The sequence below is a fragment of the Ambystoma mexicanum genome, chromosome 9 (genome assembly GCF_040938575.1).
Source record: "Ambystoma mexicanum isolate Mex_15411 chromosome 9, UKY_AmexF1_1, whole genome shotgun sequence".
NCBI classification, from domain to species: domain Eukaryota; kingdom Metazoa; phylum Chordata; class Amphibia; order Caudata; family Ambystomatidae; genus Ambystoma; species Ambystoma mexicanum.
In genome coordinates this window covers 338,388,509-338,409,660 of record NC_090931.1, presented here as the reverse complement: position 1 = coordinate 338,409,660, position 21,152 = coordinate 338,388,509, and the positions used below count along the sequence as shown (strand labels likewise).

Below are 21,152 nucleotides of genomic sequence, written 5' to 3'. Positions count from 1 at the left end.
AGGACTGATAATCCAAAATCTGAGCACCAACCAGACTCATGTCCTGAGAACGTATCTGCACCATTTCTCCAATGTTATTTTAGATTTCATGGGATGAGACCATGGCATTCCACAATGCATCAAAACTACTCCCGGGAAATCAGTCCATCTGCAAGCCTATGGATTACTTGAGCCCTGCCATAAAGTCGTTGAAGAAGTTCAGAAAATGCTAGACTCAGCATAATTAAACCTGTGTAAAGCCATTGGTTACCCCCACCCCCCGATCATCCTCTTTCTTAAACCAGATTGGTCTTGAAGGTTCTGCATACACACTTTTCCCACTGTGGTGCATATATGATGCCCTGAATCAATGAGATGTTTGGGAGAATAGGGCCCATCAGGTTTATCTCCACCCTCAACTTATGAACGCTGATATTGATAAAACCAGTTGGCTCCAGAAGACTGGGAGAAGCCCACCTTTGTGACACCAAGGGGGATTCAACAAATTCACTGTCATTCTATTTGGGCTGTATGGGGTGCTAGCTACCTTACAGCTACCTTCAAGGGGATCATGAGTACCATTCTGCAGTCACACAAAGCATTTGCAAGCACATACATGGACGCTGTTATGGTCTGCAGTCAAAGTTGTGCTGAGCATATGAAACACCTTTAGCTTGTTGCCCAGTCCACCTTGTGCTGTCTTCAGTGAAATATTTCAGATTCAAAATAGGCAAAGGAATAGTACAGAGTACAGGCACCAAAGTTAGGAGAACTGAACAATCTAATTCCAATGGCCAAACAAGAACTGCAATCTTTACTAAGCTTTATGAGATACTATTGATGATTTATCGCCAATCTTTCAGTTATCGGAGGACCATTCATGGACCAGCAAAAGAGTTTAAAGTTCAACTACATCCAATGTTCTAATAGTACTGAGAAGGCTTTTAGACTACCAAAGCACTCCCTTTGCCACCCCCTGATTGTACCTAACTTCGCGGATCCATTTGTCTTCCAAATATATGCAACACAAATATGTGTGGGGGCTGTTTTTTTGCAAGTGAGAAATGATGTAGAGCAATCAATACTATTCATAAGTAGGAAGCTCCAACTACCCCACTATAGAGCTAGATTGTCTAGTTAATGGAGGGCCATAGAAGAACTAACATTCTAATTAAAGGGTTGCAAGTTCACCTGATTAACACCCGATGCCCCAATCACCTGCTTCTCTAGAACCATAGACCCCCAACCCTAAAGTTAGGAGTTGATTTTTAGCACTCCAACTATACTTCTTTACAGTGACACAGGGGCAAGCAAGGTCCCGGCCAATGTAGATTACCTGAACAGATAGTTAGTGAACCTCAGTACAGCCAGTGAGAACAGAGAAGCATATGACAAGTTGCTTGGCTGGCTAAAATACGTATTGCTGGGATGGGGTCCTCTTCGATCTAGCAGATGATGGGCATATAAGATGCATACAGGGTATGCCTTAAGTCACCCCACTTGATCCATGTCAATGGTCAGGGGCTAGTTTATGGACACCCTCAGTCACCCTACAAGACACTGGGCCTCATTACAAGTGTGGCGGTCCGGAAACAAGGGTGCCAGTAAGATTACCGGCACCCTTGTTTCCGGACCGCAACACTATGGGTCTGCCTGCCGGGGCTGCTTCGTCTGACAGGTGTGGCCCTGCCGGGCGCAGTGGCCCTGGTACGCAGATACATTCCCGTGGATAGGACTAACATTTTCCGAAACCTAGCTTCCTGGTCCGCTGGAACTTGTAATGTCCCGGGGGCACCAGCAAGCTAGGTGCCAGTAAAATGTTACGTGTCCGGCGGCAACACACCAGAAGCACGGGCAGGGTTATCGCCAGACTCGTAATGAGGCCCACTGTCATTTTAAGAGCTCAGGTCTTGGAGTGGATAGAAAAGCAAGTAAGAAACAATGACACTGTCCTTTTAAGAGATCATGAATTGGGGCAAACAGAAATACAGTGTTAAGTTCACAGAGACCATCTGTTCTGCATCGCAGCCCACTCAAGTCCAAGAGCCTTTCATAAATGATAAGTAACTTCACACCAAGACTGCCGCTAATCACAGGTAGAAGGATGCATTCTCTATGCGGTTCGTGGAGCGGCGGAGCCATTTTCAGCTACAGCCAGCTCCGACACTGCCGACTGCACTCGCTCAATGAACAGAGCAGACACCACTTAGCTTTTTCCTTTGCAGCAAATTATGTATGTGCTGAATGTACTACAGTGAAGCAATCCAAGCTAAATCATCTACAGTATGCCCTCATTACAATCTATATGTGAATAGAGGCCAAAAGTAAAATGTACTAAGTCTTAGCGTACCAACCCTTTCAAAGCCCTTTGAATCCTACACTCGAGTCTGCACATGCTTTACCGAATGATCTCAAATCTTTCAGAAGCTATATACAGTTCTTGACAATGGCCAGTACAAAACTCGCAATTCCCGCCCACCGAATTTCAGGCCACATGCTACATTTTTCATATCTTTTCATATCTAGACTATCTTTAAAAAGCATCCAATAAAACGATATTTGTTCATATGTGGAGTTACCAAAGATTATTGTCTGGACAAGATCCCTCAGAACGCATTTCCTGTGCAAAGCGTCTAGTCACAGTATCAGTAGAAATGCATCAACTAAGGGGTTCACTTCTTAATGGATTGTTATTTCCCAGGGAAGATGTGCCCGTCTCTTTAAACCCGACAAAAATACATTTTTATATTAAGTTCTTAAAGAGATTTTACATTAGCATGAATCAAATAGACAGGACATGAATGAAACTTAGCATAACACTGAACTGCTTTCCAAGTGCATAAAGAATCGTTTGTTTTCATAATATGATAATATAATGCATTGATAAATAAATGGGCAGGGCATCTACATCTGTAAAGCAACACCAAACAGTAGATAAAATGATATGACGGGCATGCATACATTATATTTTCAACTTTTTAAAGACAGAATAGTTTATCATGTATACACTATTTCTTTTACCAGCGGAGATATCCACATTTTAATAGTTAATGTGTTGCTTCCGGTGTTAGGCAGAATATAACGTGTTACATATAACTGAAGAATGCTGTAGATTTACCCATTTTGGCATAATGGTTTTCACCAGTTATCTTTAACTGTCGTGGAACAAGTCATTTACAATTGCTGGCTAATTTGATTTGAGATTAAATACTTGGAATAAGCAGTAACATTTGCAAAAGCTATGATTTTGATTGCTCAAGTTTGGCGGGATCCAAACTAACCAACTAGTTTTGGTGTGAAATGCCCTATCATTGTCAGCCAGCAGCGAGAATTTATTTTACAGCTAAGAAACATTAACAATTAACAAAACATTTTAAACCACAAACACAGTTCAGATCTAACAGCCTGGTCCTCTGGTCCCTTGCAAGATTTACCAGAACCCCTGCGCAGCCTATACGTGTCCCATTCCCTTTCAATTATGCACCCTTAATGTGCTGGCGACATTCCTCCAGGACACAGCCAATGACAATGTACATCTCCAAACATCAGGCTGGCGTCCATCTTAGGAGAGGCCTCTGTGCTGCTTCCTGCTTTCATTCTACTTTGAACCATAGACACACAGCAGCAGCTTTCAAGATGTATGTGTTTCTTCATTGGCTGTGCTGCTTTAAGCAATGGCTGGGGTGCCCTACAAAATTGCTCACCTGGAAACATAACTCTCTCCTACAGAGGGAGAGAGTGAAAGAAAGTGCAGACTGAGTGTGTGAGCCTGAGAAAGAGCTCTGCATCAACAAATTATAATTCAGGAACAGCTAGCAGTGAAAAAATATGCAATTTTTGAAAATAGAAAAATGGAAATCCTTATATGATGGTTAAACAAGGCAGATCTTGCCCACCATCCAGTATCTTCTGCAGGCAATGACCGGGGGAAGATTCAGTTATCACTAGGGAGAAAAGTGGCAGGGTATTGCACGAGTTTGAGTGGTGTCCAAAAAGACTTAGAGCATACTTTCAAGCTCAACAAACAGGTTTTTTAGAGGGTTCAAAACAAAGTTGGACTATTTAAACTTAAATGGTCTGTCAGAATGGCAGTTCTTAAGTACAAGTCTCTCTTTTCAAAACCAAGGGAAATGACTCTCAAAAGCACCTCTGGATCTCTCCCCAGTGTCACTCATAGTACTTGGTATCTTGCCTGGTTTCGTCTTCAATGGTCCCTTTCTACTCTGGTGTTCACCAGTTGGCACAGTGAAGGTCTCAGCTCCTGACTTTGACTCAAGTACAGGCCAGCTGTTCCAAATGGCTCACAGCTTCTCCCAGAGGCAAGGCAGCCTAAGACAGGGTTCAGGCTGTCAAGAAGCCTGGCTCTACAGCCACACATCCCACTCTCACTCTCACTCTCCTCCTCATCACTTCATCATAAGATTGTTTCGGCTGGGCTTTACTGGTACTTCCACACGGTCACAATCTCTGTGTACTTACTCCTTTTGGCATCCTTGATGGTTGCCAGATGCTCCTAGCTGCTGTAAGGAAGGCATGGTATCAAACAGTAAGACGGACACAAGTGACCACAATTCAAGGGGGTTTATTGAACTTCAATTGGGTTTGAAAAATGCCTATATAATCCTAAATCTAAAGATGGGAGCAAGTTACGGCCATCAAATAATAACGCAGTCCTAGTGCTGTCTTGTCAAAATAAAAGGTCTTATACCAATAAACCTATTGTCGATCCTTACTTCTAAATACAAATGGTGTGGGAAACAATGTCATACAAAAGAAAAGTGCTCAAGAAATATGTCAAGATAGTTGAGCGGTTAGCTTCCCTTTCCCATGTTTTTAGCACCGGACAAGGCGGCACACTTGAGCTTAGCACATACTCTGGCTTTTCTAGCACAATGATGCAGTTCAAAATCTCAGTAGCAGGACCTTCTGTGCAAAAGTCTCTTTGCCATTCAAAGTCTCCTATTTCAGAGGGCCTGATGCGACAAACATTCGAAGTTTGTTTCTTCCCAGGATTCTCATATGTACAACTTCTCTGGTGATTCACTGTTCACCCCGGGTCCCCTTCCGTCGGGTTCAGACCCATTTTAATACAAAACCTTCTATTGGTCTCCCTCCAATTGAAGATTTTGCTTGACCCGTCGCAGGACCACTTCGATTCACAATTCTTTGTTGTCTTCTAATACAACCCTTGAACTTTCACTTCTGTCACTTCTCTTCTGGATACCTTAAGGAGACCTTTGATTGGGCACGCACTCAGTGCCGGACCACTCTGTGAAAGGTATCGTATTTTTCTTTTCAAAATTCAAACGCTCATCAGCAGTTCAACTTTATGTCTTTCATCACACGCGTTTTAACAATGTTCATTCCAGCGCTCGCCATACAATGATGCTGCTTACAACTTTGGCTTCAACACAGACCGGTCTTGATTCGATCTCCCAACTCACCGGCTGTGTTGATTTTACTGACGCTGCTTTGTTCTTGGACCCAAAGATGGTACCACGGCAGCTGCTGTTTCTCCCCGCCTTCATTATTGATGTTGGAGGGCCCTGGGTATCTCCGACACACAATACAGGATTCTTCAGCCTGGTTTCCTGGTCTTATGCTTTCTGATCTCGAGGGCTCTTGAAAGTAATGGTTCCTTGTCGGAAAGGTCAAGTGAACTTCCCTCCTTGCAATCCCCTCCTTTGTTGCCGTCTTTCTTCTCTCATTCTTCTGCCTTCTCGAAACTGCTATTTCCTCATGTGCTTTGCCTCGCCCCCAGCATGCTTTCGTGCTCCGCCTTTTATCCATGTGGGGAAGGTCGATGGAAGCCAGGTGTCAGTGATGGTAAGTAATTGCCTGACCTCGCCTGACCATTGTATTGGTACACTTCAGGTATACTGTTCGGGTGTTAGTCTGTTTTCTCCCAGAGCAGGCTGTGTGTGTGAAAGTGTTTGTGCAGGAAAGGGTGCTTGTGGGGGTAGAGTTCCTACGTATCCAATCTGATAGGATGGGGTAAAGGTGTTATAGGAAAGAGAGGGATACTGTGTCTCACCATCCAGTGTCCCACTCCCCGAGGACCCCTCACCCAGGTGATACTCCCGCACTGGTCCAACCCCAGGGTCTGGATCCAAAGGCGATGGCCATGCCCTGGCCACCTGAGAGGTAGAACCACGGAGACTAGTGGATGAGACACCTTCTGGTTTCTCACACTGCTCACACTTCCCTTAGACACCCTCTAGACTTGGGTACATCTTCCTCTGTTTTTTTCTTCCAACTTCCCTGCAACTGTTCTGGTCCTCCTTTAACCTCCTCTCTTCCTCAAGTCTTACTCTCTCCTCCAACTCCTTGATTCCTTTTTTGTACCAGCTCCTATGAAGTTCATTTTCCCTCATCCAATCTATTGACTCTTTCTTCACCACCCTCTCCTCCTCAGACCTTACTCCCAATTCCTGCTCTTCTGAAACCCCCTTTAACCACTTGCACCACATCCTTCGCAGGTCTCATTCCTTGCTCATGTTCCTCTACTACATGCCTCAATTCGTAGCCCAGCTACTCTACTCTTTTCACCACATCCTCCTGATCCTTTATCCCTACTCTTACCACCAGCCTCCTCTGCTCCAGCAGCCTGTTTTCTCTTCAACGTTAGCAAACGTGTTAATCTGTCTCCTTCCCCAAACTTGCACACCTATGCTCCCTTTGGTATACCCTATATATGAGCCTGTCTCCTCCCCCATGGCCATGCTCCCTGTGAGGGCCTGCACATGTGGCAGATTCCCTAAGTTTGTGCAGCATGTTTCTTTCAGGTATTTCTAATTGATCAACAGGGGTCTCTTGCAACCCCTTGAACCAGGCTACATAAAGCTGGTCAACCACATTGAAGTTTTATGTATAAACAGACGCTGCAAAGCTCTGTCCTGGACAAGTGGAGCCAGCGTTTCTACGGCATTGCACCCTCCATGTAGTAGTTTCTCTGTATGAATGTCCCTAAGCAGTGCAACAACTTTTTCATATTACACATTTTCTGAACAGAAATGATAAATTACTCACCGTAGCATCTAGCACACTCCTAGTGCATATTCCCCTTTCCTCCATACTGCAATGGCGCCCCTCACTAGGGATGGGAAACGGAACCATTTTCACCAGAAAAATGTCTATACCCCTTTAAATGTATGCGTGTGGCGGGCGTGGCCCGGGAGCACGCGCTCCATTTACTCCGCCCTCCAGCGTCACACGTATCTTATTATTAGGGGCGAAGGATGGAGGACCGTATGGAGGAAAGGGGAGTATGGACTAGGAGTATGTTAGCCACTACAGTAAGTAACTTATATTTACTCTTATGTCCCGTCCCTTTTCCTCCATACTGCATGGACGATTACCACTGAATGATGCCCAAGGAAGGTGCAATGCTTTGGATCCTAAGAAAACAGGTTCCTCAGGACAGCTGGCCTGACTGCTGCATCTGATTCTGTGCTGCTATCCAGGCAGTTATGCTTGCAGAAAGCCAATGAAGTGACCTATGTAGCTGCTCTGCTAATGGTTTGCCATGGTACATGCCTCTGGAAGGCGACCACCGTCGCTTTGGCCCTAACTGCATGAGCATGCATATCTTGTGGAACTTCCTTCTGATGAGACGTATAGGTCTTCTGAAGGTATCTGGTCATTTAATCGAATGTAATACCATAGAATGCCTTTCCATCTCAAAAATAGCATCGAAAAAAAAGCATTGAATGCATGTTTTTTATAAGGTAAAGGGTTTAGTTTCATTTTAATGGGGTTTAAAGGGTAAAAAAAGAGGGTTGGTGGATCCCCCATTAAAAAATAAAATACAAAAAATTCATTTGATGCAATTTTTTTTTATGCATTTTTTTCGATGGAATGGTCTGTCGATGGTAAGAATGCGGTGGAATTGCTATAAACCCTTCTGAATGGTCAAGACCATCCACCTGGAGGCCTTCGATGCTTGGTCCCTTAGCTTAGAGCCGCCGAAGGTGACGAATAACACATCTGTCTTGCGAAACCCTTTTGTCCTGTCTAAATATAATTTCAGGGCTCTTCTAACATCCAGACAGTGCAACACTCTCTCTGCTTTGTCCTTTGGGTTAGGAGAAAAGGTTGGCAACACACTTCTTCATTCAAGTGGAATGAGGAGACCACCTTCGTAAAAAATGCCGGATGGGTGCGAAGCACCACCTTGTCTCGAAGGCAAATGGTATACGGTTCTGTGGCCATCAGGGCCTGAATTTCACTCACTGTCACAGCTGAGGTAAGACCCACCAGCAGGGCTGTTTTGATTGTGACCAGCTTTATGTCTGCCGATGCCATGGGCTCAAAGGGCCTATGCGCGAGTGCCACGAGCACCACATTGAGGTCCCACACCAGATGTGATCTTTTGGTAAGAGGATATAGCCTTGTTAGCCCCGTCAGATGTCTTTTGACTACCAGGTTGGAGGAAGAGAATGACTAGTGGTCTGAATTTCGGTAAGCGCCTATGGTGGCCAGGTAGGTCTGGCATGTCTCTACCTGTATCATTGAACGCGCCAAGTGCACGGAGAAAGATAACACTTGATCTATCATGCACGTCAGAGAGTCTATCCCTTTGTCCTTCACCCATAAGCAAAATCTGGTCCATTTGCTTTTTGTATTGCCTTCTGGTGGACTTGCTTCTAGCTTTCTGAATTATGACTGAGATGTTACATTGTTACTTGGTCAGGAACCAGACTACTAGGGCTAGCTTCCCGGGAGCCGGGTGAACTACCATCCCCCCTGCCATAAGAAGAGCCTTCGATCATGAATCGGTAGGTTCACTGGACCCTGCACTGCCAGCCATATGAGGTCTGAGAACCAGGGCTGTGCCGGCCACATTGGGGCAATTAGAATCAGGCTCATGTTGGCTGACTCTTTGACCTTGCTGAGATTTTTGTGAATGAGGGGCATTGAAGAGAAATGCATATGCCGTCATCCCGCACTAAGGGAGGTGTAGGGCATCCCCGAGGGAGCCTTGCCCCTGACCCTGCCAGGACACGTACTGCTGACATCTCCGGTTCTGCTCTGTGGCAAACAGGTCTATGTGGGGTCGGCCCCATCTCTTGAAGATGTCCACTAGGACTTGTTCCTCTTGCTGCCACTCGTAGTTGTCTACCCTGAGTCTGGTGAGACTGTCCCGGCAGATGAATCACTGACAGCCATATGTGGCGTTCAGTGGCCCACTCCCATATCTCTATGGTGAGCATGCACAGGGGGGGCTATCTGGTTTCCCACTGCTTGCTGATGCAGAACATGCATGTGGAGCTGTCCATTTGTAGGCAGACCCCCTGACTGCTTATTAAAGGCAGGAAAGACCAGAGAGCCAGCTGGATGGCCTTCAATTAGAAGAAATGTATGTGATTTTTGCGTTCCTCCCTCGTCCATGCACACTGCGCGCGTATACGGTGGCTCTCCATCTGTCCATAGAGGAATCTGTAGTGATAGTAGACTCCGGAAGTGGTTGCCTGAAAGCTCTGCTCCCCCCCTGAGATTAGTATCCTGTCTCCACCATGGCGACTGCTGCATCCGGGGAGCCCGTCATTTGGCTCCATGAGACCACAAGGTGCAGTTGTGCCCACCTCATCCAGAGCCTGGTGCAGAGAATTGCCAGGATACATGATGCCAAAATCCCCAGCAGGTGTTGGTACAACCAGGCTGATGTATTGGATCTGCTTAGGAAAAGGCCCATAGCCATTTTGATTGCTGCTTCATTCTCGTGTAGCTTCCCTGTCCTGCAAGTGGGTATGCCATGCACCAGGAGACCAGAGGGGTGACCATGGGGGACCATTACCCCCTAGAAGTGGGCTCTGTGCCTTGCTGCCCTTCCGACTGGTGCACGGGTTCACATGCTGCCATTTTGTCCTGCTGCACCGCCATTTTATCCTGCTCCGACACGCCTGGTGTCGTATTATGCCTAGCCTCCCTCTGCGTACTGTTTCTGGGCAGGTTCATGCTTTTTCCGCACCTCAGGCTACCGCCTGGCAGGCTGTGCCCCCTTGGCCCAATGGCCAGTAGTGCTGTTGCATGCAGGTGCCCCCTCGGACATGGGCTTGGTACTTGGGAAAGGCCCCTCGGGAGATTTCCCAGTGACAGAGCCAACAGGTCCCTCAGCAATGGAACCAGTAGGGTCAGAGGACCCCTTGGCTGTGAGGTCGGTAGCTCGATGAGCCTTGGTACCCAAACTGGTTACAGGGCCTTCCTGGGCCCTCCCGCACAGCTGTTTCCTGGGAAAGGAATCACCCTTGCAGGGTGCTTTGTTAAAGAAAACACTCACCTTTGCCTTTGTCTTCCTGCGCACGTACTCCTTTATGTGCTCCGGCCGAGAACTGGAGAACAGCTCCCTCCACCTGGCAAGCCAGTTCTTAAGGGACCGGGGAATAAGGGTGTTGCATGCTGAGCAGCTGTCCCAGGCAGCAGAGGCAGAGCGCATGCGGGTCCGACGTGGGAAAGGGTCCCCCGCAGGAAGGGCACTGACTAAAGCCCGCCTCGGCCGACATGCGCCGGGGAGGGGCGAGGCGCCAGAGGCAGTGAGACTGCTACAAAAAGGGTGATTAGTTATTTGGGTCCGAGGTCCCCAGGGTAACTAGAAAAAAGGCTGTGGAATTATGAAGAAAAATGGCCTCAACCAGAGCTCTTGTGAAGTAGGTCCACTCCCGTCGACGTGGAAAAGAGGACTGAGGTGTGGCGCCATAGGGGGGCTCAAGGGAGCGCATTCTCCTGGCCACGCCCCCGTGTACATACATTTAAAGGGGTATAGACATTATTTGGGTGAAAATGGTTCTGTTTCCCGTCCCTATTGAGGGACTCCCATGCAGTATGGAGGAAAGGGGACTGGACGTAGGAGCATGAGGAATGTTTTTCAACTGTGAGAGCCATGTTCAAAGTACCTACACAACCTTCCATCACAGAGCAGGTGAAGGAACCTGGTTCTCATGTTCACGTTTCCCCACACACCTGTGGGCAGGCAGGGGACATTGTCACAGATACCAAAATAACAGGCACAAGGCCTGGAATGACAACTGCAAATAAGGGCTGTTCAAAAAACGTCAACTTGTCTGAACCTTCCAAATGCCTGACCGTACAGACCTTCAAAAAGCACAGAATAAACTAAAATATTGTGTCATGTATTCGGCACACGCCCATTGAAAAAGACAACACCTAAGGAGAAGGTGTTGGGGTAATCACAAGCTGGAACGATATATTAAACTTTACTGATCATAGAACACCATTAAACTAGCAGCCTGCACATATACAAGGGTTGATTGAGTTATCGGACAAAGGTGCATGAAATGGAGGTACAAAATTGCAGATTTTGCAAGAAGAAACATTATTTTAGATGAAGAACATTTTGAGTTGTTTGCCTGAATCAGGTTGAACATTTCTGTCAATAGCAATACCAATGCATTGAGCATTGAGTTGTTCCCCTCCCTCAGTGCCTATTAGAGAGACACAAATAAATGCATTTTAGTATTTATCCATAAAATGGTGCACACTCTTACCCAGACTCAGGCTCCATGTGCCCCAGAAGATTCCTGGACTCCAGTGCTCTAATGAAAACTGTGTGCATGTTGGCTCTCCTTCCCGTCTGCCTCAGAGTTTCTGCATAGGTCTTTATGCACTCACTCTTGCCACATCCTGCCGGGCCTATCAAAGCGACCTTGAGAAAATGGAAATATGACTGATGAAAAACTAGACATTGGATTGTAGATCTTCACCTTATAGATCTCCAAAAAAGCCCATTAACATGAACACATGATGTCCTTTTTCGCCATTCCAGTGACATCAGTCACAGAATCAGCTTGAAAATTCAGTCAAGACCCCTCCAATATTCAATATGTTCATAACGTTTCAGCTCTTGGTGTCTAATCTATCAGCCATTGTTGACTGCAAAGGAACAAGCCCCATCAGATAGTATATCTGACAGCGAGAAGGAGATGACACAGGCACACAACATAGACCCCACATACAGGACAGACTTGTCTGAATACGGTACGACGTCCTTTCATCGCGGGACTTTTTTCGCGGGGAGTTTTCCCGCCATTTTATTTTTTTTAACTCAGAATTTTTAAGGGAGGGGGGGTAGACAAATATATATTTGGGGTGTGGGTGTTTGAGAATAGCAAACAAATTAAAGGGGATGGGGCGAATGGGTGGGAACTTCCCCAAAACTAAAACAAATAAAATTTGATACGTTTTTTTCGTTAAAATATCCACTGTAAAAACCCCCACGAAAAAACATCCCACGATGAAATGACATTGAACCCTGAATACGTATTGAAGCATGAAGTGCAATTACTCAAAAGGTCTCCAGAATGTAATATTTTCTATCTACAGATCCCTTGTAGCATAATTACAACAGTCACTATGGACCAACGCCCCCATGTGGGCGGGACAAAGACTGATATTCAAATGGATATTTCCCATCTGTGAAAGGTACAGTGAGCAAATAGCGATGGCTGCGAACTCTCAAAGTGGGAAAAACCACAGAACAGGTTATCATGCCATGTTCTTTCTGGAGAAGGGCGCCTGCTACCTTTTTGAAAATACTATGGACCAACTAGTGATCAGAGGAATCTGTTTTTTCAAGCAAGGTATTGTTGACAGAATATTTTTTTGGTCAATCAAGTAATATGCATCAAACTGTTTAATTACATTGTAGCTAGTGCAATGGATGCCACATGGAGGCGTGTGATTCTAACGTTCAATACTGCTTTCAAGTCTTCCTGCCGAGGTCTTTGCTGCGTCTAGTCTTTGGAAGTCAGCTTTGACAATACCCGTATCAAGCCAGTTGCAGTGTTCAAAATGGGAACAGGGACATGCTTAAGAAAAGGTCGTGTTGTTGAAGCAAGTAAAGTGGGCTTAGATTTTTTATTCTAACTGTAGTCTATGTCTGGAAGATCCAGACTCTTTCCTGAAAGAGAACTTTCATTTGGATCCCTCTTCAAAACCCGTCTAACCAGAAGGACTCCACCCCAAGTCTTTCTCGTTGGGGTGAAAGGAATAGGAAAGCTCCTACATTTACAGTTTTTTTAGCTCCTCCGTGGCCAGATTTCACTCTTGATGAGACAGGAAACTCATCTGTTAACATGGGGGATAAAATATGAGAAAAAATACTACTGTTAAGATCAACTTTTATAAAGGGGCCATCGTGATATGTCTTTCACATCATTCGTGAGCACATATCAGAAGGGCTAAACGATGACTTTCTCATGCTGATTTTATTTCTTAAATGAATGAAGAATCAAAAGAAAATATTCGTAATTCCAAATTGTGCGACGGGTTGGGCCAGACTCTGCAAACCATTCCAAACTCCCAACCTTGGGCTACTGGAGACGGAAATGTTTGGATGGGGGAGCAGGCAGCAGCATGTACGCTATGACGTGCCGTTACTCAAGGCCCATGTTGTGCAACACCTATGCAGCACCCTAAATCATTGGTGCAAAGATCCTCGACCCACAACTCAACACAACGAAAGTGTGAAACATAATCTGAGGCCGCAGCCTTGTCATTCTGGTATTTCATAGAACATGTATCTGCTAAGGTGGAACTAGTTTGCATTAGATCATAATTGCAGTCCTGCTTGCTGTTACTCTTCAGAACCAGTGGTCGAAGTGAGTGGGAGCGGGTGGGAGCGGTGCTCCTCTACTTTTTTTAATTATGTTTTACAGCTCCTATACTTTTTTAAAAAAAAGAAACCGTTCCGGAACGGTTTCGTTTTAAAATAACAGTGTAGGAAGAAGTTGAAACTTGCACTTTCAGTGCACTGCACATTCCCTTAAACAGCAGGCAAAGATGTTTTGGGGTTTGTATTGTGTGCGTGTGGGGGCAGGGCAATGGGGTTTGTGAGGAGCGGGGCAGGCTATGAGGGAACATAGTTCCACTACTTCTTTTCTTACACTTCGACCGCTTTTCAGAACCGTTTTAATGTGCATAGGTCCTACCGGGGCATTCTTATTCTAAGCAGCAGCTGCCACGGATGGACTTATTCCTTGCTTGCCTGAAAGGGGTCATCACCAACAGCCGAAGCAGAAGTCGGTCACAAATGCGAATACTGACAACTTTTCCCTATGCAAATGCCACAACTATTGGATTGGCTAATATTTTCTTTTTCATTAAAGATGGCAGATAAAGAAAGTTTAAACCTGGAGTTGAGTGTAAACTTGTTAACAGTTAAACAAATTACTGTACCTTTAAAATTGTATTAATTGGGCTGTTAAATAATGAAATCCGAAGTTAAATTAAGTAAGAATGTGAATACAACAGTTAATTCTGTTAAACAATACGTAGCTTTGCTTTTATAATAACTCAGCTTTGCTTTTATAATAACTCATTCTATTTGTTTAATTTCTATAACCAATCTTTCTTCCCTATAAAGCACACAAGAGGTTAATGTGGCTCAGACTCCGAAATAACTTTCATCGAAAGCTCATGCGAGTAAAAGATGGTTATAGAAAAGTATGTGGGCGTGGCACTTTTTTCTGCCATTTGTGGAAGGATAATAGGCCAGCACTATGACTAGTGTCGCATTCTTTGTGTGATCTAATTTAGCTAATTTAGAACAGTAATTTCCTTTTGCTAATATAGTTGTCTGAAAGTTAATGGGTTAATTGCAGCCACTCAGTGGAACCTTGTCTAGATTCTTGTCACATTTAAGTGATTCAAAATTGCCGTTCCTGTCTACAAAAGTATTTGTGTGAAAGGCAGTTTGTTAATTGCAGCTTGCAAGTGAAAAGATCGAATAAAAAAGCCCAAATTTCTTTTTTCTTTTTTCCCCATTTGTCCGCATATATGGGGGAGACCCCCTGCAGCCCTATACATTTTATCAACTTTACTCCCCACCACATATATATATGCAGACAAATGGGGCCGGTCTTTTGGGCTTCGGTCTTTTTGCCCTCTGTCTTTTTGGGTGTTTCCGGTTGCAAGCACCTTCTGGGGAATTAAAGCATCTTCACTATGTGTACCTTGAGCCGTTTCATTTCCAAGCAATACTGCATTCCCAGTACACAGGCCTGAATGAAAGTATTTACTGTGCCTCATATTTTCTTTTGTATTAAAAATGTAAAGTTAATTAGTAAAATGTTATTAATTTTACTGGGAACATTTGTTGAACATTTTATTGTATAAAGGTTGTAATATAAAAAAATATCTGAATAATGGGATAATGTCCATCTATCATCAAACAACAGAACTCTACCCCTCTGCAACAACTTACATACACTTCCCCGCCAATACAGTCTATCAACATGGGCAGAAGAACTTCCCATCTGGACACAAATGCCTCCATGCACTCGACAAAGAACTCCTAGAAGCAGAGCGTCAGACAGGGCTCAGGGTAAATCTGTCTGCAAGCCCCAACATGACAGCAAAGCTATCGCGATGCTTCCCTGTCTCCCACTCTGCTTGAGTGCCTGGCGACCATGCAGACGGCAGTGGTGCGCAGAGTATTTATCCCAGTAATAAAACATGCCATTATAAATAGGAAAGCCCAAACTGTTGGCTTTGCTAAGGCTTCTCTTTATTTGGATCTGTTGACTTTGTCTGAATTTGTTGGCCACCTCAAACAAGCAGAGCGCCATTCAGTCTTTTGATAGCATGTTTGTCCTATTAAGCAGTGTTTGTAAAGTCCAACACATGTCAAGCTGTTACACCCTGACTCACTTTCTCACCTAAAGGGTCAAATGAAGAAAGAGCTGCCTTCCTCCAATCAATGCCATCACATTCTGTAGAGTGAGTTTGGGAGCGGGTTCATTTGTATAGTAGCCATCGCGAAACTGACACACGTCTTGACCATCCCTGCATTCCTAAAGGCTCAAGATGTCTGCCTTGATGCAAGTAGGCAGAGTCCTCTGCGCTTTGTGCAATAGCTCGCCTTCTACTTCTAATTGCCATCCTCAAATCGCATCCCAATTCCAGACATATGCTCGCTGGAGATAAGGAAGCCTGAGATGCTCTTGTGATTTCCCAAAGCTTTTAGCACATATGGATTTATCCTTGAAAAACCCATTCATAATTTAGTGGAACATTTGTGGCTTCTGTAGTTGGCGCAGGCCTAGCCTGGAGCCCAGGCACGCATCCAGATAGCTTTGATGATGGATGCCAATTAGTGATGAAGTACATCTGTACTCACGGTTTGGGACTTTGATGCCAGCTGAACCAGATGGGAGACGTTGGACGCAAACGCGTTACTGGGAGTGATGCGACGTTTCTGAGCAGCCGCGGCAACAGCCTTCATTATGTCTGGGGGGAAACTGGTTTCTTCTGTGTGCGGAGCCAGGAGGACCTGCTGTTCCAAATTGTCTTCTGGCGCTTTGACTGCTGGGAGGCTCCAGTCTGCGGGGGGAAGGGACACAGAGGCCTGATCAACATTCAATATTACTATTGCTGCAGCATAAACAAAATGGCCGTAAGGCACGGTAAGGGCCTGCATCTGAGCTCCATGGACAATGGTTTAAGTGTCATTTCGTGATAGAACAATACTTTTCCTATCTGCTTCGTATTCTGTATCTATGTTGATACAGATACATGATATGGAGCTAATAAGAAAAGTGTCATTCCATCATGGAATGGCGTTTCTTAATTTACATGGGGCCCAGAATCAGGCTTTAATCTCTTATAATAGTCAGTTGCTGTTTCGTCCAATAGGAACTGGAAAACGTAAGATCAGGACTTAGAGCAATGCTCCAAGTGTCCAAGCAAAACATTGCGGGGGTCCTTTTGTAAGGAATGGAGTGGTAAATGAAGCTGCAAATACAAAGCTTCATCGTTTACGCCTTGGACAGCCCCTTTTGAACATTTTCCTTCCCTTCGAAGACCGAGTAGGAGCAAGAAGTGTAATGTTTCCACTGTGCTTGCCTTCGTCTTCAAAGTGCACTTCGTTTTACTCCTGCATTTTACTCCTGCCTGCAATAATTTCATACAGCCACAAAACGAACAGATTCCTCTGGAAGCCTTCCGCATTCCGCGGGCAGATTCCAGCGGAACCTATTGTAAATGCCTCTGCAAAGCTGATTCACAGGCAGCATTTACATTTGTCATTAAACAGCGCGTAAAAAACAAAATAAAGTTGATTTTGCTTGTTTTTGGCTCTTTATTCTACACCTCGTTTTGCAAAAGTTAAAATTGCATGCAGGAGACCCAACCGCACATAAGTACTAATGTTAGCAGCCCCTATGTACAATTTGCTTTTTTGTAAAATGACCCCATGTGTGGATAGACATTGGGCCTCATTATGGTTCTGGCTGTAGCCCTGCCGGTGATACCGGCGGGTTACCACCTGACCCGTAAATAATTACCGGCACCTGACTTCACGGTAACACTGGGGTATTACAACCCCGGCAGCCAGGAAGTCAGGCTCCAGTAATTCTGTAAATCCCCATTCCCATAGAGTTCCAAAGGGCTCTATGGGAATGGGGAACACAGTAGCACCGGCACGCACCGGCACCGTTATTAACGGTGCTACTGTTACGGTCTGCTTACCATGGTCGCTGTGCCCGGCAGGGTCAGACCTGCCGGGCACACCTACTCCAGCAGGCAAACCCGCAGTGTGCCGGTCCGGTGACAATGGTGTCGGTAGGCTTACCGGCACCGTTGTTACCGGCCTGCCACACTTATAATGAGGCCCATTGGCTTAAAACGAACTAGCACTGTGCTTTGAACTTTTTCCTGCCCCAATGTCCACCAGTGCCTGTTCGGTGTAAAAAGTAAAATAGGTGGGGGTCTGAGCCCAGCATCTGGCAGGTGTGATATGGCCTTTGAGGAATTAGCATTGCCCTCACTACACAAGCCATTCCACAAGCTAAGCAGATCAACACAAATAAATGACTTGTGTCAAAGTGGGGGGCTAAGTAATGCATCATTACTGCATCTTTTTAAAAAGTGACCACTCCCCAATAAAAAAGAACCCACGAGCAAAGGGGTGAGTCTCATGTCATGACTGCACAGAATCCTATGCCTATGGGTGCTAATGAAAACGTCATTACAACTATGGTAATCATTGGAAAGCAGGTTCACTTGTATTTCACGATATGAAGTATATCAAGCGACAAATTGGCTGCCTGTTCAGAAATGTTGCATATTATAATATCCCGGATAGGTGGAAGCAAAACTGCCCCCAGTAGTTACATTGTGACATTAACTGCCTCTCCCAGAGTTTGTTTTAGCTATGGTGTGAAAAAAGACACAATTTAAAAAAAAACGACAAGAATACATGATTACCAGTCCCTTAACATTGCATATCCCAATATCCTGCTCCAACTGTTCTGTACCAAAAGCTCAACTCCTTGATTTTAGGTTTAGATTCTGTTTATTGTGATCATTGAAGCCAGCTGAACACTATCTTAACAACGGCTGTCATATATAGTAACCTTCCATCACAAGTATAATCTGGAGCCATCGTACCATACGGTAATCTAGCAGATCCTGCATGTGTGTTAGCAATCTCGCATGTCTGTTTATACCTTCATGATCTAGCAGATCCTGCATGTGCGTTAGCAATTTAGCATGTCTGTTTATACCTTCATGATCTAGCATATCCTGCATATGTTAGCAATCTCGCATGTCTGTTTATACCTTCATGATCTAGCCGATCCTGCATGTGTGTGTTAGGATTATCCTTCCTTTCTATGGTTCACCTTCTGAATGCTGTATGTATGTGGTGATGTCATTTGTGGAATGCATGAGCCAGCTTGGAGTGTTTGTGTATGAATGGGTTCTAACCCAGGCAGTTGATCTAAGGAAGCCTGGGTGGTGGGAGCCAGTGGGTTTCTCTCATGATTTCCTCCTATCTCCTTATGGACTTGATGAGACCTGATTTGTACCTGTAACTGAAGTACCTGAATAAAGCAACCATTAAGCATACCTGCAACTGTATCCTGATTATATCACTATGACCCAGACCGGGTCATAACAATTGGCAACGAGGACTGGTCTCCAACAGGACTGGTTGGATGGACCCTGAAGGCTACAAGGCAACAGGTACCTGTGTGTGTGGTCCAGGATAAGGAGAAAGGAGATACTGCTGCGGGGGGTGCAGAGCAGGAGGGAAGCTCAAGTGAGAGACTGTACAAGGAGAGGGAACCCACTGCCCCCATGGTCCAGGAAGAGTCCCACCACCCAGGGCTGAGAAAGTGACAGTGCCTTGGTAGGCGCAAAGACAGGCAACCAGGGCTGAGAAAGTGACAGTGCCTTGGTAGGCGCAAGGACAGGCACCCAGGGCTGAGAAAGTGACAGTGCCTTGGTAGGTGCAAGGACAGGCACCCAGGGCTAAGGAAGTGTTTGTGCACTGAGCTGGGCTCAGAAGTACTGGAAGTCACGGTAGGCACCCTGGGCGGAGTAAAGCAGGCGGCCCTAGTAAGCACCCAGCTGCAAATGGATTGTTCTTATACACTGGGAATAAAGCCTGGGCTGCAGAGGCAGTTTTTAGTTGGTAAACATAAGAGAGAGTGCTAAACTCCATCTGCCCACGGCGCCAGTGAGTGGATGTGCCCACTAGCCAGAGACAGGTTAGCAAGCTGAAGAGGTAAACAGAAGAGAGGGAGCGAGTTCCCAGCTCCCCGTGGTGTCGTAGACTGCTTGCAGCCAAGATAATGGCGCAGTTCTGTCATGAAAGCGCTGTAAAATGGTACGAGAAATGGAGGACCTCAGCAAGGAAACCTCAGCAAGCTCCGAGCGAAAAGAGATCAGTCCCGTGTTTAAGACTTTCATAAAATTAGTTGGACACAGTAAAAGCAGTTTTTTTCGTCAGCTGTGTGACGGTTGGTGAGCAGAGCTCAGAGCAGCTCTGCGCTTCAGTGAGACTGATGACATCAGCGCAGCTGGTGTGGGAGCTAGCAATCGTTTGGAACTTTCTGATTGTGTGGCTTCGCGGCATTCTGCGCGAGCTGGCCTTACCATGGAATGTTGGGCGCTTACCCGGCGATTGCTTCCGAAACCATTTGAGCTGCCGTGTTTCGGCATTGACTATCAGAATAAAGCACCCATATGCGTCCCTACGTGACCAGGAAGCAAGCAGTGGACCAATCATAGCGTCCATGGGCGTTGTTCAGGAAGCAATCCTGTTGTCGTCCATTCTTAGCTACAGACGGTGACGTGTCTGTGGTTAGCGGCGCAATTAATCTGCAATGGACAACAGCTGGAGTTGTATGTGCCTCGAGGCTGTGTTCCCAGGATACAACTGAATTCAGTGAGGTACAGTTGTTGAGCGGCTGTTAAAGTTGCCAACCGCTCCGTGATCAAGTGAGAGTGGCCATGTAAGATAGTTGAAATGCACATGGTTTTTCAGTTGCTATGCAGTTAGCTCGGATCGGAAGTGTTTGTTTACCTTTCCGGAATTCCACTGTAACGTTACTTATGGAATGCAAGGATGTTATTAGAGTTGCCTTGTGTGCATGACTGAGATGGATGCCTTTTAAGTTTTACAGCTCTGTAGTTTAACGTGGAATGAGTTTAACAGTTTCTGAGGCTTTGCAGCTAGGATTCGTGGCAAAGGTGGCAACGTGAACTTTTAATATGTCACCAGGAATTTTTCAGAAAAGGTTGCATTAAAACTGTTTAGTTTTAGGCATGGAGAGTTAGTTTGACATATCTCACTAACATTCATAACAATGTTGAGAATTTTGCAGTATGCAGTATGTGAGTAATGAGTTATGTTGCAATTCATGTCTGTTAATCCTATGTTCCATGATCTCTCTAGTTTTTAACCATTTTGAGGATTTTGCAGCTTGTAGCGTTGTTTCCTGCAATGGACAACATGGACTTATAGATTTTGACACCATAGATATAATTTCTGAGTAATGTCATATTCATGTGTTTAGTTTTGCCAAAAGTATTTTAAGGACATGTTCTTTGATGTGGAGTGTGGGTAGGGCCCTGCCCACACCCCACTATTTCCACCTGTTAGTATCAACATGTCTTTTCTTAAGTGTTGAGTGGTTATGTTGCAAAACTGTTTGAAGATGCATGGCATGCATGTAACCAGTGTGAAGTGTGTGTGCGCTGACTGGTTGTGGCTAATCTATTGACTCTGCAGAGTCATTGTGTATGTGACTAATGGTAGTCTAGTCACGTGGCTCTGTGGAGTCATGTTAGTAATTTGTGTGACTAGTGGTAGTCTAGTCAAGTGGCTCAGAGGAGTCTTGATAGTGATTTGTGTGACTAGTGGGACTCTG

At 45.3% G+C, this 21,152-nt stretch overlaps 1 protein-coding gene across 1 annotated transcript in view; it reads right to left on the bottom strand.

Moving 5' to 3' along the window:
- Positions 1 to 21,152, bottom strand: part of LOC138487325 (uncharacterized) — a 2,513,852-nt gene that overhangs the window by 1,344,434 nt on the left and 1,148,266 nt on the right. Inside the window, exons 48-49 of the mRNA XM_069613924.1 lie at positions 16,115 to 16,317; positions 11,484 to 11,641 (exon numbers count right to left, since the gene is read on the bottom strand). Coding sequence (XP_069470025.1) covers positions 11,484 to 11,641; positions 16,115 to 16,317 — 361 coding nt within the window. The remainder of the gene's footprint in view (positions 1 to 11,483; positions 11,642 to 16,114; positions 16,318 to 21,152) is intronic.